The 27,583-nt window shown below is 37.6% G+C and overlaps 1 protein-coding gene across 1 annotated transcript in view; it reads right to left on the bottom strand.

Annotated features, from left to right (window-relative positions):
- FBXL5 (F-box and leucine rich repeat protein 5) overlaps nucleotides 1–25,689 on the bottom strand; it is a 42,974-nt gene extending 17,285 nt beyond the window's left edge. Inside the window, exons 1-9 of the mRNA XM_059165203.1 lie at nucleotides 25,507–25,689; nucleotides 16,629–16,844; nucleotides 14,113–14,208; nucleotides 12,142–12,328; nucleotides 9,681–9,863; nucleotides 7,376–7,501; nucleotides 3,668–3,816; nucleotides 2,979–3,061; nucleotides 1,361–2,083 (exon numbers count right to left, since the gene is read on the bottom strand). Of these exons, the coding sequence (XP_059021186.1) occupies nucleotides 1,361–2,083; nucleotides 2,979–3,061; nucleotides 3,668–3,816; nucleotides 7,376–7,501; nucleotides 9,681–9,863; nucleotides 12,142–12,328; nucleotides 14,113–14,208; nucleotides 16,629–16,844; nucleotides 25,507–25,590 (1,847 nt within the window). The 5' untranslated portion in view covers nucleotides 25,591–25,689. The remainder of the gene's footprint in view (nucleotides 1–1,360; nucleotides 2,084–2,978; nucleotides 3,062–3,667; nucleotides 3,817–7,375; nucleotides 7,502–9,680; nucleotides 9,864–12,141; nucleotides 12,329–14,112; nucleotides 14,209–16,628; nucleotides 16,845–25,506) is intronic.
- Nucleotides 25,690–27,583: the final 1,894 nt, after the last annotated feature.

Here is a 27,583-nt window from a genome sequence, read left to right as displayed (position 1 = left end):
AGACAGAAGGCTACTCAAAAAATAATTTTTCTGTTCTTTTACCTTCCATTTATATATCACCAATCTACTTTTATAAACTTACATCCTACTATCACCCAGTACATATCATTCACCACAACCAAACTGGAATACCAAGTTTCTGAACATTTACTGAGTCCAACTTAATCTGCTAAAGATCATACCAACAAGAAAAGAAGAATACTAGGCTTTATGTTGGATGAATTTTCATTGTTTAACATGTTTAGCATCCCATTATTAAAGAACCTTAATAAAATTCAAGTCTATTACAAGGTAAAAGAGAAAACACATAAACAAATTTCCAAAAGTTCCTGTCAAACATAATGAAATAATTATCGCACATTAATAATGCTGAGAACAGCCATAACAACAAAATAACCTAACAACAATTACAATAGTGCTTTACTACTATGTGTACTGTGTGCTCAAGTAATCCTCACTGCTTAGAATGAATGATGTCTTCTCCTACTGTCACCTATCAAAATCCTTCATTTTTCTTCAAGATTCAATTCAGTGTCATTTCTTTTTTTTCTTTCTTTGTTTTTTGGGGGTTTTGGTTTGTTTATTTGTTTGTTTTTAAGCAGGTGCTCCCTCCATGTCCAACATGGGGCTTGAACTCACAACCCTGAGATCAAGAGTCAGATGCTCTGGTGACTGACCCAGCCAGGTACCCTTCCTCATTAAATTTCCTGATCATTTACAACAACTGAATGAGAGATGTCTTCTCTCTCTATACCCACAGAATCTCTATACGACATCCCTAGAGTATACACAGATAATACACAGCAATGGAATATGGTATATTTTATCTTCTTCTCTGTTACAAGCCCTTGAGGGAAAAACTATCTTATTTTTCATCTACTAAAGCATCTTGGAGTATTTGTAGGCATTTGCTGACTATTGATTAAACTCAACATTCTGGGCACCTTGGTGGCTCAATGAGTTAAGTGTCTGCCTTTGGCTGAGGTCAGGATTCCAGAGTTCTGGGATAAAGTCCCACTCAGGCTCCCTGCTCAGTAGGGAGTCTGCTTCTCCCTCTGCCTTCTCCCACCTTATAACATATGCACACACACTCACTGTCTCTCTCTGAAAAATAAACAAAAATTCTTTAAAAAAAATAAACTCTAAATGTTCTACCATATTTCACAAAGAATTTAAATGGACTGAAATGAAACTCTGAGCTCAACTTATATTGTTCTAATGCTTTGAAGTAGGACAGATTCTGGTTAACTCTTTCAGTTAAACAAATCAGCTAAAAGGAATGACTTAAATTGAAATTTTCATATTCTATTTGAGAATGTAAACATGTCCACTTCTTAATATTCTGCAACTAATTACTTACCTGAGACCATGGTCTGTGATCTGATAACATCCAGACAGACTGAGAAACAGAAGTACACGTCCAGTCTCTTGATCAGATTTTTCACTCCCAGAGTAAATTAAGTCTTGTCCTCTAAGCAATCTAGTCCTTGATGCTTTTTTACACAATGCAGAAGACTCTGGGAGTGCTGACATAGTTCTTAGAGCTGTTCCTGTACAACAGAATGAATGACCACAATATGCAAAGGCTGGAGAAGCACAATGCTGCTGCCAACAGACACTAGTCCTTAATCCAACAATATCTTTACTGTAACAACCAGAGGAGGAACAACTAAAGTTGGATGCTGTTTCCATTACACAAAGACTTTCAACATTTCTATGTCTCCATTCTACAGCATCTTCAATATCAGCCAAATCTTCAGCATCTAACATCCACACATATGGAGAAGTGAAACTGTCAGAAGAAACAGTCTTAGTCCAGGGGTGTTCATTATCCATTTCTTCTCCAATACCTTTGTTAGTTAAATCATGCAAACAAGTGTATTGCTTGGTGGACTGCATGGTAATGTCTTTATTTTTCCATGTAGTCGAAGTAATTTTGCTCGTAGTTTTTAAAAGGCCACTCTGATGAGATGTCAGAATTCCGAGGGCTCTAGAAATCTTCTCTAGAGCCACATCTGTGATTTTTTCACATCCAGACAGATCAAGATGCCGAAGGCTCTGGCAGCAACCAAGCCAAGACCAACTATAATTAAGAAATAATAGGACTATTAGTGGCTATTGTTAAAATCTTCAAAAGCATTTGATTATATGTGAATAGACAGAAACTAAAAGATTTAAAATCTAATATAATCAAATATTTACTGAGTATCTACTGTCAGGCATCATTTTAGAAACTAGGAATTAGAAAAGACAGTAAGAGTAATTAGGGTTTAAGATTATTGCTACTCTTCTGTTATAAGGGAAGGAGGACAAAGATATAAAAAGGAGAGACTTCACATATTATTCCAACAAGTAACCAGTGGAGGAAAGGCTATACACACACCAAAGAAAGAGAATAACTAATTAAAGGAGGAAGATCCAGAAGAAACAAACTCTAGGAACCGGGACAGAATTAGCCATAGCCAGAGAAGGGTACACCTCTCCCTCTGAAACAGGAAGAGAGATACTGATATAAATGCTAGAGGGGGAAAGAGAAGGGTGAGGTAGAATAAGAAAGAAAGTGATGGTATCTAAGGAAATAAAACCTATGAAGACTGTAGCTTGAGGAAAATGTTACAGTTCCAGAATATGAAGAATATAAGAGAAAGCTTTGCCAAATGGTATTTGGAGCCCAAATGAAACTGGAAACTTCTTAAAAATATATAATGCCAATCTACATTGACTGTCCAGCAAGGCTCAAAGGTCTAGACACAGTAGAGGATTATAAAGATAAAAGGATGATGCAAACTGAATTTTTGGATCAGCTGGATCCTATGGACAAGAAGCAAAGAACTGGAAGGTGCTATCAAGTTAAGTCACATATGACTTAGATCTAATAGTACAATTAAACTGCAATTATGGAAATAAGAAACTACAGAACAATTCTACTAATACATAGGTTGAAATCATTATACTGAAATGTCCAAAAAATAACTAACCTGTCAAATGCAGAATCTGAAATGTCAGTCTGGGTCAGATCCAGATGCTCCAAGTTAGGACAAAGTTCTAAAATCTGCCTAACCTGGTGGGGGGGGGGGGGATTAAGAAAGACATCACTTTTAGTAAAAAACTTTCAGTAAATAACATAAGCCAGTGGTTCTCAAGTTTTGTGCATGTAAAAAATCACTTCAGTTCATGTATTCACAAATACATATTCTGAACTCAAAACTCTGGACAATCTGTGTTAGTAACCATGAGATTAGACCCAAGAAATTTATATTTCTAAGGAATACCCAAGGAGATTCTGATGGAGGACAAGACACACTTGTAAGACAGTGTGATTTAATCTCACTTGCCTGTTTTACAAACTCTTACATATAAAGAAACATTAAAAAAAACTGGGTTTCATCACTGAACTTAGTATCTGTGAAACTAAGTAAATTGTTTAACCTCTCCCAGTCTCTGTTTCCTTTTCTATAATGTGTAGAGGGTACCTCTATACCAAAACTACTAGGAAAACTGAAATGAAATAACATGAAAATTTAGCAGTGTACGGCTGCCCATGGGAAGGCACTCTCCTAAGTAAACAGCTATTTTTTTTCCTTCATTAAATTCAGGAATAAGTAAACCAAATTTAGATCACTGCTACTTTTTCTTAATACCCAAACTAGTACTAATTTATACATACCATTTTGCTGGAAACTGCAGAGCTGTATGCTAATACTATAGTTTTTACTGAAGTTCCGACATATGGTAGAACATTATGAATTAAGCCATGAAGTAAACGTTTTTCCATTTGCGCAATGCTGATAGCAATTGATTCCTCTGCAGACTCTTCTGTAAAATGAATTCAAAAATCTAAGAATTTGATACCAGTAATTCTATTAGGCTACTCAAGGAATCACCAAGTCATTTAATATGAAATACTTTTTGCTTTTTTTGTTAAGTAGGCTCCACGTCCAGTGTGCAGCCCAGTGCAGGGATTGAACGCATTACCCTGAGATCAAGACCTGAGCTGTGATCAAGAGTCAGGTGCCTATCCAGCTGGGTCAACCAGGTCAACCCCTTTTCTTTCTCTCTCTGTTTTTTTTTTTTTTTTTTTTTTTTAATACTTGATGCTACTCTTAAACTCCCTTATATATGTAAAGCAAATTCAATGGATAAGGTCTCACTCACCAGAACTTAGTATTTAACAGGTCTGACATCAACTAAAAAGAGACAAAAGGGGAAAAAAAACTTTATAATGAGAATGAAAGTTTTTTTTCACTTTTTGAGGCTGAAGGTGATGAGTAAATATAGCAGAGACAGAAAAAATAACTTCAGCTTCAGGAACTTGAAAAAGTTTTGGAAAAATATTGAGTATTTAAAAGAATAGTAGAAGCTCTTCAAGAAAATAGAAGCTCTTTAAGAAAAAAATCAAAGAAAAATAACTATAATAAAAAGTATCATTTGTTATTTTAGAAAAATAAAAGGGACACAGAGCTAAAAAGGATTTAAAACAACTGAATGAGCCTGGTCATAATAAATCAAGTAAAGTACCTTAGAATTTTTAAGAAGCGTGGTTTTTGGTTTTTGCTTAATAACTTCTGTAGAGCCTAGATGTTTGCAATAGGATGCCACACTGTTAACAACCAACACCACAAAAACACTACAAACTCCAATTTGATATAAGTGAAAAAAATATGCCAACTAAACAAAAAAAAAAGAATTAATAATTGTATTACCTTTCTCAGGGCACTATTATTATTATGCTTACCTAAAGACATAACCTGAATATCTCTAACAGTTTAACAGAATTAAGAAAGTCTCATTTTTGGGCGCCTGGGTGGCTCAGTGGGTTAAAGCCTCTGCCTTCGGCTCAGGTCATGATCCCAGGGTCCTGGGATCGAGTCCCGCATCAGGCTCTCTGCTCAGCAGGGAGCCTGCTTCCCTCTCTCTCCCTCTGCCTGTCTCTCTGCCTACTTGCGATCTCTGTCTTTCAAATAAATAAATAAAATCTTAAAAAAAAATTTAAAAAAAAAAAAAAAAGAAAGAAAGTCTCATTTTTAAGAAAGTCTCATTTAAAATAAAACTGAATGTAGCTTACAAAAGAAATATTTCAAAAAATTCTGAATTTGTGACTAATGGTTCCATATTTACAGATTTACATAAATTTCTTGTTTATTAGTCAGACATATGTAAAGTACAAAGATAAAAATGACTTTTGGCAAACCCTATCTATCCTACAGTAACTTTATTCTCAAATAATTCTTTTGTTTCTGTGGTCCTCCCTATCTAACTCTGTTTTACTGGGAAATCCTAAAAAAAATTTTAAAAAAATAAGAAATTAAATATCCTATGAAGAACAGTATCTTCCTGCAAGACTAGAAAAGACAACTAAACTGAAAAAGCACTAACATAAAATATAGGTGGTAGATTCAAAGTTTAGTCTTAACTACACCAAACAGCTGAACGGATATATTACCTTAACAAGACTCAATCATTACAGCCTTAACCTTTCCTTTTCAATGTGAATGCTTATTGATAAGCATTCTTTGGTTATTTCCTCAAGTGATGAGACAAATACACTAAGTTTGGTAAAGACTTTAAAGCTCACATGGGTTTTGCTCAAACTTCTGAGGAGACCTTAGTCACCCTATTTAAAATTTTAGTTTCTTTCCTCTCTTTCTCCATGGCTCCTGACACTATCCAGCACAGCAAATATATTTTGCCTGTGTTTATCATTTATCTTCCCTCTTTTTTTTTTTTTTAATTTTATTTATTTGAGAGAGAAGGAGAGAGAGGGAGTTAAAAAGCAGGGGGAGCGGCAGAGGGAGCCGGAGAGGAAGAAGCAGATTCCTGGCTGAGCAAGGAGCCCAATGCAGGGCTTGATCCCGGGACCCTGAGATCAAGATCTGAACCAAAAGATAGATGCTTAACTGACTGAGCCACCCAGAGGTCCCTCCCCTCTCCAAATTGTAAGGCCAAGGATTTTTTTTTTCCTATTTTGTTCGCTATTAACCTCATGCCCAAGAAAGTCCTTGCCACAGGGTGAGCATATCACCCAATCTAGCTGAAACAGACCTCCTTCTTATGTAGCATCCTCTAAATGTTCAAAACCATAACACAATGTGGCGACTTCATTTCACAGATTTTTATAGTCCTCCTTTTCTACGTTTGGTTCTTTGCCAAAAAATTTTTTTAAAAGATTTATTTATTTATTTGGGCGGGGGAGAGGGTAAGAAACTCAAGCATACTCCCTGCTGAGCACAGAACCTGACATGGGCCTGGATCCCACCCTGAGATTAAAACCTGAGCAGAAACCAAGAGTCTGACACTTAGCCAACTGCACCATCTAGGCGCCCCCAGCTTAGTATTTTTTAAGTGAGCAAGTTATACATAAAAATTCCATGCAGTTTCAGTTTTACCAGGTATTAGAATGTCTTGTCTGTTTTTTTTTTTTTAACTCTTTCACCATTTTTAGTAATCATCTCCTATAATACTGCCTAAGAATTTTTCTCTTCCTCCTCTATACTCCCAAATAGTGTCTTTCTGAACCTCTACTGTGGCATTTTTAATTATATGCCTTGAATTAAGAATTACCTATTCTAAATTCTCTGCCAGATGAGTTCTTTAAGAATAAAGTCCTAGGGGGCGCCTGGGTGGCTCGGTGGTTTGGGCCTCTGCCTTCGGCTCAGGTCATGATCTCAGGGTCCTGGGATCGAACCCCACGTCGGGCTCTCTGCTCGGCGGGGAGCCTGCTTCCCCCTCTCTCTCTGCCTGCCTCCCTGCCTACTTGTGATCTCTCTCTGCCTATCAAATAAATAAATAAAAATCTTTAAAAAAAAAAAAAAAGAATAAAGTTATAGTCACCCTTCAATTCTCCCACAGTACTTATAGTATGGCTAGACTAATTATAATCCCTTGTCATTTACAGATAATTTTCATATATACATAACTTAATTCCACATTGTGAATCAAGTAGTATGATGGTTTACAAATGAATAAAGAGATTCAACAGCTTCATGCTCCTTCCTCTAAGCCAGGATGACTCAATAAATATTGCTGAACTGATCAAATAAAATGGTCCTAAAAGACACACTGTAAACTACAAAGTGCTATATAATGAATGTACATTACTTCAATAAGGAGAACAGCCATTATTTTCTGACTTAAGTATTTAAATATAACAACAGATGGGAAAAAATCCTATATACACTTAAATCAAACAGAATAAATTTTAAGTTTGCTTATTATTCTTTCAAATTTTACAAAGCAGTAGGCTTATAAACTCCAATTTCTTTAAAAGACACAAAATATGCAAATCTTAACACCTAATAATTTATAAGCACTTAACTGTTAAGTATATTAATTACTAAAGCACCATGTATTCATTTTAATTCCAAACATAGCTTACCAGATTCATCTATATCAGCATCTTCATCCCACTCCTGAAAAGCACGACTTTCATCTTTTCTATTTTTCACCCATTCTTCATCAGGTTCAGTATCAAGTTCAGTTGCTGGACCACTATACCAGTCACCTACTCAACAAATAAATAAAAGGAACAAAGTAAGATTAGACCAGTTACCATTAAAAAAAAAATTTACCTATTTACAATGAAAATCTCTGCACACAGAAAATATTTGAGCTCTAGGCAATGGCCCAGCAAGTGTTAAAAATTTTCAATTATGGTTTAAAAATTACACTTAAATAATATGCAAGGGAATTTCAGACATACTAAAAAGAATTATGAAAAATAATTATCAATAGTCTTACATGCAATTTTAGAAATCATTGAAAAGAACTTAACCTTTTTCCCCTACTGTGGCTTCACACTGGCACCAGCAATACCCTCCAAATGATGATAGCTAATAAACAAAAGTAAGCAAAGACTTTCTGCTCAATAGTGAATAGTCGGCAATTCAGCAATAGATAGGAACATAGTCAAAGGGGAAAGATTAAGGTAAAGCTAAATCATAAATGTAAAGATCCTGGAGATTAAATTATATAACTGTGAAGTAAGAGACAATGCAGAATTAATTTACTGAACCCTTAACATTACATCTAAATTACAACTTCTCAATCTCAACAGTACTAACATTCTGGGCTGGGTAATTCTGTGCAGTGGGGAGCTGTACTGTGCATTGTAATATGGTGTTTAGCACAAACCCTGGCCTCTACTCACTGCAGGCTAGTAAAATCCTCCCAAATGGGACAAACAAAAATGTCTCCACAGACATTTCAAAATGTTCCCTGGATGGTGGTAAAAAATTCTGATTGAGAGACATTAGAAACAAACACCATAAATAAAAAAAAAAAAAAAAAAAATTTTATTGAAACTTTTTGTTTAAACATTAAAAAACAAAGAGAAGCATATTTAAGATTGGTTAAGATCACAGAAGTCTTGTACAGCATTTTTACATTTGATCTTTACATCAAATAGTACCTTATGTGTTAATCCCTATTAGTTAGTTATAAATAGTTAAAGATATAGCTAAACAAGAAAGTATTAAATATATCCATATTTCCCTCGACTTCTCACTTAATATTTCATTTTCCTCCAATAGGAAAATTATTCTACATAAAAATAATAATTCTGGGGCGCCTGGGTGGCTCAGTCAGTTAAGCGGCTGCCTTTAGCTCAGATCATGATCCCCGGGTCTTGAGATCGAGCCCCACATCAGGCTCCTTGCTCAGTGAAGGCAGAGCCCGCTTCTCCCTCTCCCTAGGCCTGCCACTCTGCCTATTTGTGCTCTCTCTGTCAAATAAAAAAAATAAAATCTTAAAAAATAATTATAATTCTAATCATTTAGTAAGTCCATTCAATACTTCAAACAGCTTTGCTAAAAAAATATCTAGGAACAGCTATTTTAAAGATGCTATATATTAACATAAAAAATAAAATTTTTAAAATTAAATTTATAATTATGTGAGAAATATATATTTCCATGTCAAAATGACAAATTACATACAACAAAAAAATTTAATTTAAATGTGAAGTTAAAAGAGTCATTTAGAAGAAACTTTTCTAATTCAGTTTCATACAGGAAAAATGTATGCCATATTATTTGCTTTTACTCCATGACTGCACTATATGCTCATAAAAAGGAAATTTTCTTTAATTGTTTATAAGTAAAAGTAACTTATCACAATGAAATAAATATGAAATTGTGATTTAGGATGAGGCATTGCCAATCACCAAAAAATATGCTGAAGACAAAAACAGAGTCAGTTATTCTGAGCCACTACCAAGGCAGCCCTAATGGTGCTTCATCTTTAAATTTTAAAGAATTTATTCTCTATTTTTTTATATAATTATTTAAATCTGTTCTGACAACCTATTAATTTCATTTTAACTCCAAACAGAGGCAAAAGCAGGAAGAAGTAGCATTTAAAAAGTAGCATAATGAATACCCATCACCTCATCACCGATCTTCAACAATTATCAACATTTTGCCAATTATTTTGCATTCTCTCCCCTATTTTTTTCCTATTTTAAAAGAAATTGCACACATCACATAAATCACCCATGAATACATCAGCATTGTAGTTTTTCAAAAGTGTATACAAAAAACACATCAGCTAACTGTAAAATCTACTCTTTGGTCAACGTCTCAGAATTTCCCTCCCTGACCCTGCTTATTAATGTCTAAATGTAATCACTTAGAGAAATGGATTGAAGTATTTCTTAAAACAAACTAAAAGTTTCATTTACCTACCTCTAGCCCAGTGAACAGGGTAAAGATGTTTCCAAAGCGATCCAGTTTTTGCGAGCTGAGACCATTTAGTGCTTACTTGACTGCATCGACACAATTCTTGAGGATTAAGATAACTGAAAATTGACAGCATTACCTCAGGAGGAAGATGGGTTATACCCGTGGCTTGTTCTGACACTTCCGCTTCTGAAATTTAAAAAAAAAAAAAAAATCTTTAACATTAAAGGCTATAAGAGCAAATGCAGTAAAAAATTACAATCGCATTTCTATAAATAAAATCCAGTGCCTAAAGTCCACTCCTTCCTGCTTCCAAGATGTGAAAAGGAAATAACATGGACTAGTGGTAACATGGGGATGTTCAACTTGTTAAGAACCTGTAGGGTTAAACTATGAGGTCCCAAATCATACTTCATCAGTGGGAGCTACAATAATGAACACAGAACTGACTTCCTCTTACAAAGGCGTCACAGAAAAAATAATACTCACTCTGTAGCATAAGAAGCATCATTTGAAAAAGGAACCCAGCAGGTTATACAGCTTCAAATATAGAGTAAGCCAGATTATGAGATCTCCAAGGCATTTTTAATGACACACACAAATCTCGTAACACGTTCCATTCATGTATTAGGACTCCTGTCAATATTTTCCTTGTGTTCCCTCTTTGATTTTCACATGTGATATAAGAGGTCTGTCAAATCTAACTTCTGTAACCACAGGTAACCAAACCTACTTATACTATATGTGAGCCAGCTGAGACAATGTAATGTTAACATTTCTAATGCTCGTGTACATTTTTACTGGCAATCTTTTGTCAGCAACTATTTTTTTAAAAAAGAGCCACTGAATGTCCAATTTCCTATAATAAATTACTTCAGGAGCATTTTTCCCAAAAAATGCAAATAAAGTGCTACAATAAGAATACAGACTACAAGAGATTCATCAATAAGGACTGCAAAGAATTTGGGGTACCTTGTACACCTGATCTGCCCTCACAAAGCAATTTAAATACAGAAATGCTGTGATCAGATTACTTTAACCCAACCTTTTTCAAATGGCAAATATTTAATCATAATACAGCTATAATTTGCTTTGAAGGAGTGGGAAAACTAAATGTATTAAGTGTGATGCTTTTAAATCCCATGTGAGAATTACAATTAAACTAGACACAACAGGTCTTGGCTTGGTGTTGAAGGCACAAGCTGCATTTCAGAATGAAGCACACAAGCTTTATGGGTTTAATTATAGGCTCACCTATAAAAACATTTTGGTTTCAACATATATCTCACCTACTTTGTTAAATAAAGAGAAAAGGACCAATTTCAAAGAATTTTAAGCTATTTTAACAGGACTGTCACTGTTATTGCCCATCTAGAAGCAGAAGAAAAATTTTTACTAGCCTGAGGATGCCAATTTCCTTTAATGATGTTTTAAAAGGCAAAACTATCAAAGATCAATAAGAATAAATATGAGGTGGGGCACCTGGGTGGCTCAGTGGCTTAAAGCCTCTGCTTTCGGCTCAGGTCATGATCCCAGGGTCCTGGGATCAAGCCCCACATGGGGCTCTCTGCTCAGCAGGGAGCCTGCTTCCCTTCCTCTCTCTCTGCCTACTTCTGATCTCTGTCATATAAATAAATAAAATCTTAAAAATAAATAAATAAATAAATATGAGGAAGTAGTTTATGATTTAAAAAGGCAAGCAGACTTTATTTGCACTTCTCATCTGTTTTCTTAAAGTAACAATACATAGAAAAACAGTGTTCTCATACTTGCTCCCCTGTGTATTATTACTGGATATAAGCTAAAAGAATAACATATGGAAAAGGATGGAAATAAAGCTATAAGCATAACTTATTTTAAAAACGGATGGACAAAACAAGGAAAGATAAACAGTCACTATGGTCAATGGAGCTCCGAAAGCTAGATGATGGGGAGGAAAAAAAAAGAAAGTTGAATGATACTGCAAAAGTACTCTGTATATGATAGCTTTCAGTGATTTTGACTGACCAAAATAATTTTTATTATTATTACTACATAAGTTCCTTTAAGAAACACTACACTGCATGTGGCCCAACATTACATTGCACATGGGATGTTAAATTATCATAAACCACACCAAATTCTTAGCAACTACTGTCTTCGGGGCAACTGGGTGGCTCAGTTGGTTAAGCGTCTGCCTTTGGCTCAGGTCATGATCCCAAGATCCTGAGATAGAGCCCCACATCAGGCTTCCTGCTCAGCAGGGAGTCTGCTTTTCTCTCTCTCTCTCCTTCTCTGCCCCTCCCTACCACTTGTTCTCCTCTCAAATAAATAAAATTAAAAAAAAAAAAAAGAAATTATGTCTTCAATTAAATATACACTTGAAAATAAATGGCTTAAAATTATTCTTCTAACAAAATCTAAAGTTCTTATTAACAAGATGCAAATGGCCTCCAAACTTCTCACTATTTAAACATATGAATCTCACCTTTATCTGACTTTTCATCCACAGAATATTTAAAAAACTTCTGTCGCTCCTCAGCTTGATTCCACAGGCTAAGACCTCTAAGGAGTTCTGCGGTGTCCTTCTGAGAGCAGTGTTGTGCAATCACTTTCTTCTTAATATCCTTAAGCTCTTCATAGGTAAAATATTCCATTAACATTGGCTGAAAAACCTAAATGAAACATTCATAAGGAAAGATGCTTGACTAATTTTGTTTACACCTTTTAATTAATGGCTCAATTGCAGTATTATGACCCCATATTTCCAAGAGAAAGAAATTTTGGTTGTTGCCACCTAGTCAGCTTATCCAAAAAAGTGTAGAGAAGAGTAACACCAAAAGAACCGTTCCTTCTATGGCTTCTCTGGCTAATAAACCCCAAATAATTAAAAAGCATCAGAAGCAGAAGGTTTTCCTATGCAAAGCTGTCAAACACTCTTAAGCAGTCTCATATGGTTAGACATTTAGGTCAGTTAACTGCCTTCTGTTACTCCAGCAACTGAACTGTATACCTCAGTAGGATCTCTAAATCACATAAGAAAGGTAAAAGGTACCCAGTGTACTAAGAACCCTAAAACTCAAAGCTCTACTAAGATCCTGAACTATCTATCTACATTTCTTCTTTGAAACAGATGCTTAGTCCCAACCTCCAATTTACAGAATTAGAATCTTTAAGAAATGAAGCCACAGGTTTGGTTTGATTTTGTTTTTTGATTTTTTTTTTTGTTTTTTTTTGTTGTTGTTGTTGTTCCACATATAATTTTGATGAGCATCTCAGGTTAAGGAACACTACTCTAGGTGGCTTCAATGTTGGTTTCATATTATAATGACCTGGGGACCTTTAAAATATATCCAGGCCAGTACCTCTCACCTGACTTAATCAGTCTGGAATGAGCTGATAAGTAGGTTTTTTTGTTTTTTTTTTTTTTTAAATAGAGATCTAATTATAAGGTGAAGCCATAGGTGATATTCACCATAGTAAACTGATTAACAACTAAACAAGAATCCCATTCCTCCTAAAATAATTTTTCTATTCCTTACCCTAATCCTAATAATCACCCCACATTTAGAGAAAGAAGAGAATGGGAAAATGTTTTGCTCATCCAATCAGTGATATCCTAATACATGTGTACTAGGAATAAAACTGATTGGTTTAACACTACCATTTGATTACCAAAATCCCCTACAAAAAAAGAACACGAAAAATACTTGAATGTTAGCATGAATATACACAAAACATCAAAAAGTTTCAAGAATCCTCTAAAGGTTCTAAGAAGACATTAAGGTAACATGGAAAGTTAACATTCAATACAGTGCCATCTACATAATAAGAAAAAAAAAAATTTTGAACATTTTATTTATTTGAGAGAAAGAGAGAGATCACGAGATGGGGGAGGATCAGAGGGAGCACAGACTCCCTGCTGATCAGGGAGCCCAGATATGGGACTTAATCCTGGGACTCCAAGATCATGACCTGAGCTGAAGGCAGTTGCTTAACCAAATGAGCCACCCAGGGACCCACAGAAAGTAAGTATTACTTGAGCAAATGAATTAAGTCACTGATTCAGTGAAAAGCAACCACCTCTCTGAGAGAACAAATTTTGTTTTCTTGGGAATTTTCCTCTTTTCCTAAAATGAACCAGAGGCTTATCATCCTACACATTATTTTGAAGAATGAAAGCTAAAACATCTTAAAATTTGTATAAGTCAGGGCGCCTGGGTGGCTCAGTGGGTTAAGCCACTGCCTTCGGCTCAGGTCATGATCTCAGGGTCCTGGGATCAAGTCCCGTATCGGGCTCTCTGCTCGGCGGGGAGCCTGCTTCTCTCTCTCTCTCTCTCTCTCTGCCTGCCTTTCCGTCTACTTGTGATTTCTCTCTGTCAAGTAAATAAATAAAATCTTTAAAAAAAAAAAAAAATTGTATAAGTCAAAATCACAAGGAAGAAAAAATTATGCTTACCTCCTCTTCCTCTTTCATGTGAGGAAGAAAATCTCTTGTAAAAGCCTCCAATCTCTCTTTCAGCTGTTTTGCATAATTTAACTGCTCACATTCGTTCTAGAAACATAAAAATAATTATATTCTATAAAAATGTTGCTTCATTATTTATACTGTACTGATCCTAGGAAGGTACAACATAAAACCTCAGGGAAAAAACAGACTGAAGAACAGCAAAGTGGTCTCTGTATTTTTTGTTGCATAAAGATGTCCTTAAAATATCTTGCAAAGGAACCCTGAATTTTTAGTAATGTGATCTAGTATTTCTTTAAAAGGTCATAAAAAGTCTAAAAATAGCAACTATTTGCTCAAAACTTCTATTAATTTCTAATGTATACATTTATATAATTTCTATGTTTCAGTTTTCTTAACCTATGTCTGAGCAGTCTCCAAGAGCTTAATGGACTCGATAACCAGAGTACCTTCATACTCATCCAATGTACCCTCCAATACACAATCCACAACATCTGTTATGCCAATAACAGATATTTATGCTAATGGAAGACCATGTCTACTTCAAAAGGTCAGATATCAACATACCTCTAGGTAAGGGGCTCAAGACATCTTGAAGTATATCAGTCTAGTTCTGAACAACAGCTAAAAGGTTTTCTCAGATGAACTAAGATCCCATCTCCTCCCTCTATAACAGCTATCACTTCTACATCAGCCCTCTCAAGTTAAAACATGTGGAATTTTACAGAATAATAAAACTTTTAAAATATAGGAATATTGTATCCCTGCTGAGTCTCCTCCTTTATTTACTAATTTATTCAACTGCTTCCCAATATTTCATCCAAAGTCCTATTCTCTGAAGATTTTATACATTTTCCCTAAGCATCCCAAGTGGCTTCCAGTTCCACTTCACCTGCTAAAAATGATCAAATTTGCTTTTCCAAATCAAATTACTCTTCTCACCCTAAAACCCATCTACACCTCCTCCTATTAACAAATACCCACCTGGACTGCACAACCAGTTCAAATCCAACATATCCAAGATGAATCTTTTTATTCCCCAAGCCTTTTCTATATTCCCTCGAATTTTAGGCTCAATTCTCATTTTTACTTCCTTTCTCTTTCTCCTTTCCCTTCCCCTATATATGCATGCCATACATGCTACCAATTACATATCCTACATAATTCTCATCTGTCCCCTTCCCTCTATCTCTACTAGCCACTACTTTAGTTCAGATCTTAATCATTTTATTAAACAGGTAATATATCAACATGATATAAAACTGAAAAAGTACAAAGAAGTATTCAATAAAAAGTAAATCTCTCTTCCATCACTACCCAGTACTCTACCCTTACCCAATCACCCACTTTCCCACCAAGCAGTTACTAATGTGTCTTCTTCCAGACACTATTTCAATAATTTTGAGAATGGTCTTCCTGCCTCAGTCCTGTCTCTTCCTTCAACCCATTCTCCTCCTTGCTGCAGAACAGTCTTTCTAGAATATAAATCTGTAAGTGAAAAGTGTGTGTGGGGTTTGACACAGTTACAACTTAAGTCTATGCTTCACCAAGCCAGAAGGGAGCTGTAAATGAAGATCAAATTTCAAATTTCTATAATATGTAAATATAATTGAAAAGGAAAGTCTTTTTATATCATTATCCTAAACTATACTCAACTATGGCTAATTTTATGTTATACAATTAAAAACTGTCCTGTTTAACAATCCCTGCACCCTAAAATATGGAAAGGAAATACACATTATCACTAACATTCAATTTTTCAATAAATAAAATTTATAAAAGTATTCACTCTTAGAAATAATCTCACCTTTAGTCACCAATAACTACATTTATTATAGCTTTAAGAGTTGAACAAATGTTACCAGAAAGTGAAAATTCTATGGTAATTAAAATTTCGACTTACAAAAACAACTTTAAGATTTGGGGAAGAGCACTCACTATAAAATTTTATATACGGTAATGAGGAGGTAACTGACAAGGATTCTCATCAACCTGAGACAGACTCCTCTGAGCCCCCTTCTCAACTAGGCCTCAACAGTAAGCTCTGTCCTTGGCCCACTTAGTCCAGTTTTAGCTAAAGTCATTCTGAGTCAGTTTAGCAAAAATCCCTCTACCTTAGGCATCTTATCATCCTCAATATCTATCCACCCTCAATATCTTATCAGCCTGGTCTGCTGCCTTCAGCAAAAACCCTCTTCAGTCAGTCTAGCAAGATTCTCCATAGCCTTGACGCTTCCTCTTAGTAATTTTCCTGACCCCCACTCTTGCTCCTCGGCTATAAATCCCCAGCTTTCCTTGATATATTCAGAGTTGAGAGTCCAATCTCTCACCCCTACTGCAAAACCTCAATGTAGTAATCCCCTGAATAAAGTCTTCCTTATGGTCTTTTAACAAGTGTCAGAATATTTTCTATAACGTAACATCGTTTACTATAAAATGCTAATACTTTTTGCTGACATACCAGCAAATGACACAAACTGTGATAAATACCCATTTTTGTAACTCACCTTAACATTCTTCAGTCCCTTTTCAAAGAGACTAAGCATCTCAGAGAGTTTATTGTCAGAATGTACATTATAAATGGTCTGGCTGCGTTGTTGAAGCAAACCAATAATGTACTCATTTTCAATCTGCTCATGCATTTTGAACTCCTTAAAAGTAGCATACAGAGACTGCAGAAGAGCACGGAAATCATTGTTGTTGGAAAAGTTCGTTTTAGAAAGCTGAATAAAAATTTAAAAATAAAAGCATTAATAAGTATATGTAAATATGCATCTATAAAAAATACTCAAATGCATTCCTATTTAGTTTTGTACATAGCAGAATACCTCTCTTACACTTGGTTCAAGTACAAATAAGAGAAATTCATAAATTAACAAATTATAAAAGTATAATAAAAAGTACACTAGGTCAGGAAGATACTGATTTATATTCTGAAGGCTTGATGATACAGGTAAATGACGGTACACCAATATATCACATAAGTTCTTTTTTTTTTTTTTTTTTTTATTATTTTTTTTTAAATTTTTTTTTTTTTTAAAGATTTTATTTATTTATTTGACAGAGAGAGATCACAAGTAGGCAGAGAGGCAGGCAGAGAGAGAGAGAGAGAGAGAGAGAGAGGGAAGCAGGCTCCCTGCTGAGCAGAGAACCCGATGCGGGACTCGATCCCAGGACCCTGAGATCATGACCTGAGCCGAAAGCAGTGGCTTAACCCACTGAGCCACCCAGGCGCCCCACATAAGTTCTTTAAACAAAAGGGATTAGACCAACTCCCTCCAAACCTAAAATTTCATTACTCTGTATTCATACTAAAAATACACACAATCTATAAAGTTGTATGAAATTCTAAAACAGTTGTGTTAGGATAACATGTAAGTGTTTTTGTCTTTGTTCAAATATTCTTTATGCTATTATATTACTTTTACAATATAAAAATTTTAAAATACTCTCATAGTTTATTTAAACTTTAATATCAAGAGGGGTCTGATCTGTTACAGAAATAATTATAAAGTACTGAGCTATTAGAATATTACTAGACAATTTCAGGGGAACTAGTTTTGGGGGGTTTTATCTTAAGAAAAATGGCATAAACACTTAGCAGTTTATATAAGAAATCACATACTTTTCTGAGGTAGAGCTACTGTAATAGTATAACACTGAAACCTAGCAAAAGGACTGAAGGAAAGCTACAAATCAATGAAAATGCAAAGAAATGTATACACTGTCATATTCTTTAACTCTACTGTTCAACCAAAGAAAATGACTATTTGTATGTAATTTTAATTTTTTACATTTAATGGCAAATTAAATTCTCATGTTTAAATGCATACATCTTATCAAAAAACCTGATTCAAATTAAAGCTCAAAATAATATTAAAATCCTCCATTACCTCCATTGCCATATTAAATCTACCTTCTACTACTATATCAACTCAACTCCAGTTTCAAAAGTCATTTTAAGGGGCACCTCGGTGGCTCAGTGGGTTAAAGCCTCTGCCTTCGGCTCAGGTCATGGTGCACTATGGATTAGGTATTAAAAATCATTTGTAGGACTCCAGAGCAGATCCCAATTCTATCATTTACTTAGCTCTGTAATCCTGGGTTAGTTACTTTCCTCCTTCAATGTCTTACCTTTTCTTCTTGGTGTTAAATGAGAACAACAACATCTGTAGTTTACATGGTTGCTATGAAATTAAAATGAATTGGTGCTCATTAAGCATAGCTCTCACCATTTTGAAAATTAATCATTCATTTTTATAAATTCATGCATTGTTTACTCCATTCAAATATTTAATGAGCAACTATTATGAGCTGAGCATTGCTTCTGGTACTCAGGATAAATACATCAGTGAAAAAAATTGCTGCCTTTAGGAAGCTTACATTCTAGTGAAGGGAAGTTAACACAAGGAGCGGTAGCCACAATAAGTAAATTATCTAGAACAAGTTTTTTCTGTAAAAAGAACTTTTTCTGTAAAGAGCCTGATAGTAAATATTTCAAGATCTACAGAGCATACTGTCTGCAGCAACCATTTAATTTAGCTGCGGTAGCATAAAAGCAGTCTATGAATGAGTGTGGCTATATTCCAACAAAAGATTATCTAAGGACAGAGAAATGTGAATTTCATGTTATTTTCACATATTAAAACATATTATTCGTCTGATTTTCTCCAACTATTTAAAATTGTAAAAATCATTCTTACTCCTGAGCCATACAAAAACAGCAGGCAGGATGGATTTCTTTAAACCAATGTTGTGGATTTTATCCTAAGAAATGTTACACAAGACCACATAAAATTTACTAGAGGCTAATCTCAAAAATTAAATTTTTAATTAAAATAAGTCTTAGTAGAAATAAGAGATTAATCTAAAGAAAACATGATATTAGCTATATAATTTTTTAAAAAACAAAAACCAAAGCATGGCAAAAAAATATATTAAAACCCTCATATGACTTAACATTTTAAAAGGCATGCAGGAAATTCTGCATACATTCTCATTGGACTGTTACAAAATCTTCAGATTTAATAACAAGCTAAGATCAAGACAAGGCTCATACTATAGGTTGAAAACCCAGTAAGATGTATAAGAGGACTGACTCTACATTATTCATAGTCAATCCAGCTTAGTGGCTAAAAGTGCTGACTCCGGAGCCAGATTACTTAGGTACAAATCCATCTCTGTCAGCAAGTCTCTAAATTGCTCTGTACCTCAGTTTCTTCCATGTGTAAAATATGGCTAATAATATTAAATACCTCACGGGGTTCTTGTAATAATTTAATAATATATCTAAAGAATACAAAACCTAACCTGTATTAAGCCCTACTTGGGTTTTTCTGTTATTTATATAGTTAGCCCATATGAAACTATCATTAGAAGTCCTGGGTGGCTCAGTCGGTTAAGTATCTGCCTTCGGCTCACGTAATGATCTCAGGGTCCTGGGATGAAGCCCCACATCTAGCTCCCTGCAAAGCAGGAAGCTTGCTTCTCCCTCTGCGGCCACCCCTACTTGCAGGCGCGCTCTCTCTTTCTCCCTGAAATCTTAAAAATCTTAAAAAAAAAAAAAAAAAAGTCCTTATACTGGGACATCTGGGAGGCTTAGTCAGTTAAGCATCTGCCTTCAGCTTAGATCATGATCCCAGGGTCCTGTGATGGAGTTCTGCATTATGCTCCCTGCTAAGCAGGAGTCTGCTGCTCCCTCTCCCTTTGCCCCTCCCCGCTATTCATGCTTTCTCTCAAATAAATAAAATTAAAAAAAAAAAAAAAAAGTACTTAAACCACACAAATCACTGTATTTCCACTTTAAATAAGCAACTGTTTCAACCTGGCACCTTAAAGTCAGTAAATTTAGCAGCTAAAAGATAACCAGAGCACCACAAGCAATTTAACATTTTAAAAATCTATTTAGGGCGCCTGGGTGGCTCAGTGGGTTAAGCCGCTGCCTTCGGCTCAGGTCATGATCTCAGGGTCCTGGGATCGAGGCCCGCATCGGGCTCTCTGCTCAGCAGGGAGCCTGCTTCCTCCTCTCTCTCTGCCTGCCTCTCTGCCTGCTTGTGATCTCTCTCTGTCAAATAAATAAAAAAATCTTTAAAAAAAAAAAATTAAAAATAAAAATCTATTTATATGAATTTTTTAAATTTTGTTTGCCTCTACAAAGTTATTCAAACATACAAACTTCAGTGACACAAAAATAAACCTAGACATTAAGATCTGTGACATACTGAAGTCTAAGACACACTATGTACTATACTAAGTATTTTAAGATTACGTAGGTATTAAAATTCCCATTTTACAGATGAAGAGATGAGGCTGAGAAAAAATAACTTGCCCAAAACCATTCAACCAGTAGACAACAAAACAAAGATCAAATCTCTAGGGCTCTAAAACTTACATTCTTTCCACAAGATACAGTATTAGTCCCAATCATAAAGCTATCCTTCCACATCCAACAGAGTAAAAACTGTCAGAATGAATACTTGCTCTCAAGCAATAGTTCTCACCAAGGGACGGTTCTGTACCCCCCACTACCCTCTAGGAACTAATAGGCAAGGACATTTTTGGTTGGTACCACTGCAGAAGTGATACTGACATCTAGTGGGTAAAAGCCAGGGATCCAGCTAAACATCCTACATTGCACAGGACAGCGGCCACAAAAAAAATCATCTAGCCCAAAATGTCAACTGTGCTGTGGTTGAGAAATGCTACTCTAAAGAAGTGTTTTTCAAACACGTTTAACTATGACCTTTAGTCTGAAATACAGTGCAACCTAGACACACACATCACAGATACTTCAAACAAATTTCTGGAAACACTATTTCCCTCTCTACCCTGTGATGTACTCTAATATTTACTCTTCCCATTTCATTTTTTAAACGCTGTTTCTATCGGTGTTGATGGCATAGCTGCCTTCCCTTTTTTAAATGCTGTTTCTGACCCACAAAATTGATTTCATGACCCACTAATGGATTAAAGGACACACTATGAAAAACACTGCCCTACAGGAGGATATACAAGTTCCTACAAACTTGTATGTATGACCTACAAACTTGTATACTCTGATGCTTGGCAAACTCAAAAATGAACCTATATAGAACAAGACACACATAACAGTAACAACCAGTGACATGATATCTCCTGTATTTAAAAAAAATTTATAACTAACTTTCTGTCTCACTCCACAACCTAAAATCTTACAACCTGGCTTCAAAGTGACTCAAAAAATTGTGTGACTTAAAGACTAGATTAAGTTTCAAAATAGATATGAAAAATAGTACAACAAAAACCCAAACACTATTATCCCAAATAAATTTTACTTTTCAACAATGCTTTGATTCAATCAAGGGAAACTTATATCCAATAAGGTCAAACTATCTGGTCTACAGATAGAAAAAAACTATGGCCTACACGTGAAATGTTTCAAATAAAATCATATAACAAACAGTAAGTAACAGAACTAGTAAGGTAATACTAAAAAACAAGGGCTTCAGAAGGGGGGGGAATCCTATAATTAAAATTCAGGCTCTCCTAATCACCAGTTGAATTGGGAAGTTACATAATAACTAAGTCTGTTTCCTCGTCTTTGAATGATGGGTAATACTTGTCTCATGGGGCTCCTATGAGGATTCAAAGAAATAACGTAAGCATGTAGTAAGAACTCATTGAATTCCCTTCTCCTTCCTCTCCTAGTTCTCCATTCAATATTGTCTCTAAACCGGTCTTCCCAATTCCAGTCAACTAGAGTTTTTATAGGTATGTAGAAAGAGAAAAAAAGGAAAACTAAATTCTTCATAAAGCTATACCCACTCAATTTTAAAAAATAATCTAATTATTACGAGCTTATTTCCTTCCTAGGACTTCTGTCATAAAAATGTCCCTTATTTATAAAATAATAACCAAATGGGACTTTTAATATCACTACCTGAAAAACTTGGGCACTCTATAACAGCCTCCACCACTTCAAAAACTTTTAACTGACTTATAGGTAAGTCTAGGAATCTCTGTATTATACACATCCTTAAAACCACCACTTACTTTTTATTCTCAGAACTCAGCTGAAGGAAATCTTAAGACCACTCCTGACATTTTAATATACAGCTAACTGTATACTTCCCTCTGCTCCTACTATACTGCATTTGGATTTCCACCTTAGAACAATTTTAAGACTGTAAATTCCCCACATCGCACCACCAATGCTGGCTGACACAACATAAGGCCAACAGACAGTAGACTCCACACTTACTGGCAGAATTTTGAGGACTAGAGGAAACACTGAAGAATCGGAGTAAACTGGAAAAAAGACGTCATCCAATGAAATGTTCACTAAAATCATCCCAATCTGGAAGGTCAGTGAATTAGAAAAAAATTTCGTAACTGACTTTTTTTTTTTTTAAGATTTTATTTATTTATTTGACAGAGAGAGATCACAAGTAGGCAGAGAAGCAGGCAGAGAGAGAGAGAGAGGGATGCAGGCTCCCCGCCGAGCAGAGAGCCCGATGTGGGACTCGATCCCAGGACCCTGAGATCATGACCTGAGCCGAAGGCAGTGGCTTAACCCACTGAGCCACCCAGGCGCCCCCGTAACTGACTTTTAACCAAAAAATTTTTTCAAAAACTACTCTGGTTTCATACAAAGAAAATTAAACTGGAAATCAAGATCCTGACTTGGGTTTCTGTCTAAATTTGTAACTAACTGCTTTTGTAAACTGGGTCTAGCTAACCTAAGCCTACAACTTCCCAGCTATTTAACAGAAATACCCCCTCCTTTACCTACCTCAAGGACTACTGTCTGGATAACAGGGGAAAATCTTTCCATAAAACATTATATAAGAGGAAATCCATGAGCAAAGGATTAAATTAGGTATTACACAGCAATATTTAAAATGTCCTACAAGAATAAATTATTCTAGGTAAACTAGTCTGAGCATACAAATGATTGAGCTGATGCTAGTAAATACATGGATGCTTCTAAAATATATTGTACTTGAAAAGTCTGATACTGGAAATAAAACTGACCACTTTACAATTACTTGACATTCCGAATTAACATTCAGAATAAAGCGAAATAACATACCTTTTATCTTTTTTAGTTTGAGTACAAAAACTAGTTCTCATTTTATAAAGTTCTACTGTGGGCTATTGGGTTGAACATCCATGGCCTTTACAAACCGAATGATGGTGAAGGCAAAACTTCAGATGACAAACGATACAAAAACAGTCCTTTTAAGATTACTCGGCCAGCATTAAACACTTATTACTCCACTGTAGCTCCCAAAGGACATCCTAGGAGAGATTTCCACTAGCTATCAGTATCAAGAAGAAATCTTGATGTAGAATTCCTATACACTTTTCGCCCCCTCAATCACCTTGGTCTCTAATCCACAGTTTGGAAAATCGGGACTTTTAATTTCCTTGATGAAGATACACAGCAAGATCATTAACTATATGTAATTAAGAATTAATGATTATTTTAACTTAGGCTTATGTCAAATTGAAACTGCTTTCTTAAATACTTCAAGAGGAAACATTTACTGAAAAGAATCTTATTTGACTGAGGTCTTGTTTTTTTAAAAAAAATGGCACCGTATGAGGCTGGTTAATCTATCACATAACTAAGTAAAACGGTGACTCTTAACTACTATGGAAGAGTCACAATCATTTGATGAAAGCCACAGACTCCCTAGCAAAGTGTACACAGGCACAAAAATTTACATAACAATTTCAGGTGCTCTCCAGTCTAAACTGCAGAGATGAACTCCTATTCCATTAGTCCTCACTAACTTTCCCTTCCCAATTTTCAGAAAGTAATAAACCTCCCATTTTTTAATTTCCTGCAATTAATGAATACTGTCAGAATAACTAAGTTCAAAAGCCAGAGGAAGTAAAAACACTACAGCAATCTATCTCAAAAAAATGTAGGGCTACAGAGCATAAGCTATGGCTTGCCCATTCCTTATGCTTCTCCGGGATAAATGGTTCTCACCCTTGGCTGCACACTGGACTCCCCTCAGGAGCTTTAAATTACAGTTGATGCCTGGGTCCTACCCTGAGAGAGGTTGACTTTCAGTGGTCTGGGCACTGGAATTTTTAACAGCCTTTAGGATGATTCTGATCAGCAACCAAGGTTGAGAATCATGGTCCTGGACTGTCCTGTTTAAACCCGTATATCTGAACCAGGTATTTTTTAATTTTCAAAATGGAGGGAGGAAAAGATGATTGTGAATGCGTTTTAAAGAGTTGGTTTTGAATGTGGCCTAGCACGAACACTGTGGGAACCCTCCAACTACCCTGAGCTGTAAGAACCCCTCTTTTCTCTCAACAGTGGTTCTGCTTAATGCTATGTAATTTCTGAAAATTCATCAGAGCTGACTTCTATACTTAAACAATAGTTGTTTAAATGCTTTTTATTTGGTTCATTTCTACACGAGACAGGACAGCCTGAAGTTTTCAGGATATATGTGGACTTCCCCCCCCAACGTAAAACTGATAAAAATGTGGACGCTTAATACTGCTTTAAAATCATTAAAAAGGTCCTGCACCATCTCCAGAAAAGTCCTTTTTCAGTTAATGCTGCACCAATTAACACTCCAAAAAGGTTCTCACAGTTAAACCTAACTTTTTCCGAGGTCCCTTGTATTCGAGCCCACGGTAAGAATTCCAAGAGAACGGCGGTCTTATAACAAAATCTACACCGGGTAAATGCTCCAGGACAATAAAAGTTGCGAGGAAAAAGATAACCATAAACGAAAAGTGAAGCTTCTGCAGTCCCTAGACCGAGAAACCTGGGTTTTCTTTCCAATCAAGCCAGTGAAAAGCTGGGGCGTAAAATGAGCAGGGTTGAGAGAAGCTGCCCATTGAGGCAGGAAATAAGCTGGAGGTTCCGAGGATGGATGGGTGTTTGCAAAAAGAGCCTCGAGAGCCCCCAGACGGGCCGGGGAGCCGGATGAGGGGCGGTGCTGCTGGGGGAGGCGGGGGACAGCTGCAGAAACGGTCTGCCGAAGCGGATAGGAAGCCCAGCGCAGGTGGCCGGCCCGGGGTCCCCGAAGGTCGGTAGGGCGCCAAGGAGCTTCTCTCCCTGAGTGGGCGGGGGCAGGGGTCGGAGGCCCAGCGCGGCCGGAGGGAACGCGGCCCTCCGCCAGGGACACGCAGCCGGGCAGGAGCCGCGCCGCGGCCCCCGAGGGCACGTCCGAGGCCGCCAGCCGGGTCGGGGCGCGGGCTCCCCCGAGAAGGTGCGGGGAGCGAGCGCGGCGCTGACAGCTGCGCAGGCGGCAATCCGTGCGCCGCGGCCCCGGGGGCTGCGGGCGCGGCGCAGGCCAGGCCGCCCGGGGACCGGCCCGCTCCTCCTCTTGGCCCGCGCTGCCCGGAGCAAGAGGCTCTGCACACCGTTACCTTGTCGCAGTAGAGCCCCACCAGCTGCTTCATCCGCCAGTGTGGGGCGGTGAAGACGTCCACTTCTTCGGGGAAGGGCGCCATCGCCACTGCCTCAGCCTCTGCCTCAGCAGCCGCGGCCGCCGCCTCTCCATAGACACCCTCGCCGCGGGGCAGAGGCGGCGCGCCCCCCTGCGCATGCGCCCGCCCCGTCGGCGCGCGCGCCCGGCCTACTCCGCCAGCCGGGACGCGGGGACGCGCGGGCCGCCGCCATGCGGTCCCTGAGGGCCACGTGACCAGGCTCGCGGCGGCGACTCGCGCTCTCGCCCACCTCCTCCGCTTTTTTCGTCTCTTGGTCCCTTCGCTTGCCGAGGAAAGAAACGAAGTCTTTACCCTATTTGTTTCACAACATCAAACACATTATCTGAAGGGATGGGCTGTCACTTTGGGGGCGCTCTCAGCGCTGCTGCTACGCCCACCAGGCCTTGAGGCCGAGGCAGCCGAGCACAATGGCCGAGCTCCGGCCAGGACCTTCGTCTGGGCGCCGCGGGCAGTGACGCCCACTGCCCATGTGGCTGTTCTGTGCCCCACCGGGCCCTCCTTGGCCGCCCTTTGCCCCCCTGCCACTCCTGAGTGGCGGGCTTGACCTGCCTGCCCGCTGGTCAGAGGCTCCCAGAATGGGTGGACCAGGACTGAGGCTCTGAGAACTCAGCACCCACAGAGAAACCCTGCCGCGTGAGCAGACCGGACAATGGCCGCCCTTCTGTTCTCGGGGAGCGCCGAGGCTGGGTCTGGGAGCAAGGCACCATCTCCTCCAGCGCAGGCCAGAGGGGAGGGCAGCGTGAAATCTGGAGCTTCCAAGGAATGAAGGAAAAATGTGCCCTGGAGATCAAGGAGGCAAGAATGTACCTCAAGCACAGGAACACCTGGTCAGGGATGTCAGAAAGGCCTTAGGTGGTGGGGGGAAAGGGCGAATTATCACAGCAGGGCGAGAAAGAAACTTGGTACACATACTTCCATTTTAAGCCGAGACTCGCAGAGAAAGGAGATGAGCAACGTCACTGCTAGGAAAAAGGTCACTCCCTGCCCACAGGTCAATTTCCCCCTGCCCTAGCCGTCCCTAGGGAGACCCTGTTACCGGCTTTACTGATCATGATCAACTCTCAATCTGTTGCCTGGAGAACTAAGGGAGTCCAAGAAAAATGGGAGAAAACAGGAAAGACTAAGAACCTGAAGGTTTGGTTATTTGCTTAGTAACTATAAACTGCAGAAAGGCAAGAACCAAATACGTTCTGTTCACTCCTTATATCCCTATTATCTATCATAGTTCCATAACTACATAGGGATTTCATGAATATTCAAGAAATGGTGGAGTAGAAGGTGAGAAAGAGCCTTGCAGTAGAGTGCGTCTGTTTATTTCTAATGCACAGACTGGAGATAAAGTTAAATTACTGGTTTTGCCCGCTACTGCTTGTAGAACTTTGAATAAGCGGCATGAAGTCTTTGTTCCTCAGCTTCCTCATGTAGAAAATGGGGACGAAACCGCTACGGACTAAATGCTTGTGTCCTCAGAATCATTTGTTGAAATCCCCTTGCTTCACCATGTGCGGGTATAAGGAGTGGGCCTTTGGGACGTAATCAGGATTAGATGAAGTCATGATGGATTGTTGCCCTTCTAAAGCCCTCTTGATGGATTCTTGCCCTTCTAAGAGTCCCTAGAGCTAGCTCCCCTTCACCACTTGATGGGAGGAGAAATCGTCATTCTGCAAGTCTGAAGAGAGCGCTCACCATGCTGGCACCCTGATTTTGGATTTCCAACTTCCAGAACCATGAGAAATAAACTTATGTTGTTTCATCCAGTCTGTGGTATCTTCATTTTAGCAGTCTGAGCTAAGACAAATACCTCCTTATGGCACTGTAACACGAATTAAGAGCCTTGATATATTTGAACTGCTTATATTAGCACCTGGCACATAGTAAGTACTGCCTGTAAGCTGTTATTATTAAATGAAACAACTTTGTGAGGTAGCCCTATAGGAAACTAAGTCTTGAAGACATTCTGGTAATTGCCTAGCATCCCACAGATTAGTAACAGAAT

The sequence above is a fragment of the Mustela lutreola genome, chromosome 1 (assembly GCF_030435805.1).
Source record: "Mustela lutreola isolate mMusLut2 chromosome 1, mMusLut2.pri, whole genome shotgun sequence".
NCBI classification, from domain to species: Eukaryota; Metazoa; Chordata; class Mammalia; order Carnivora; family Mustelidae; genus Mustela; species Mustela lutreola.
Note: the sequence above shows the minus strand (reverse complement) of the source record. Positions and strands in the feature narration are given on the sequence as shown.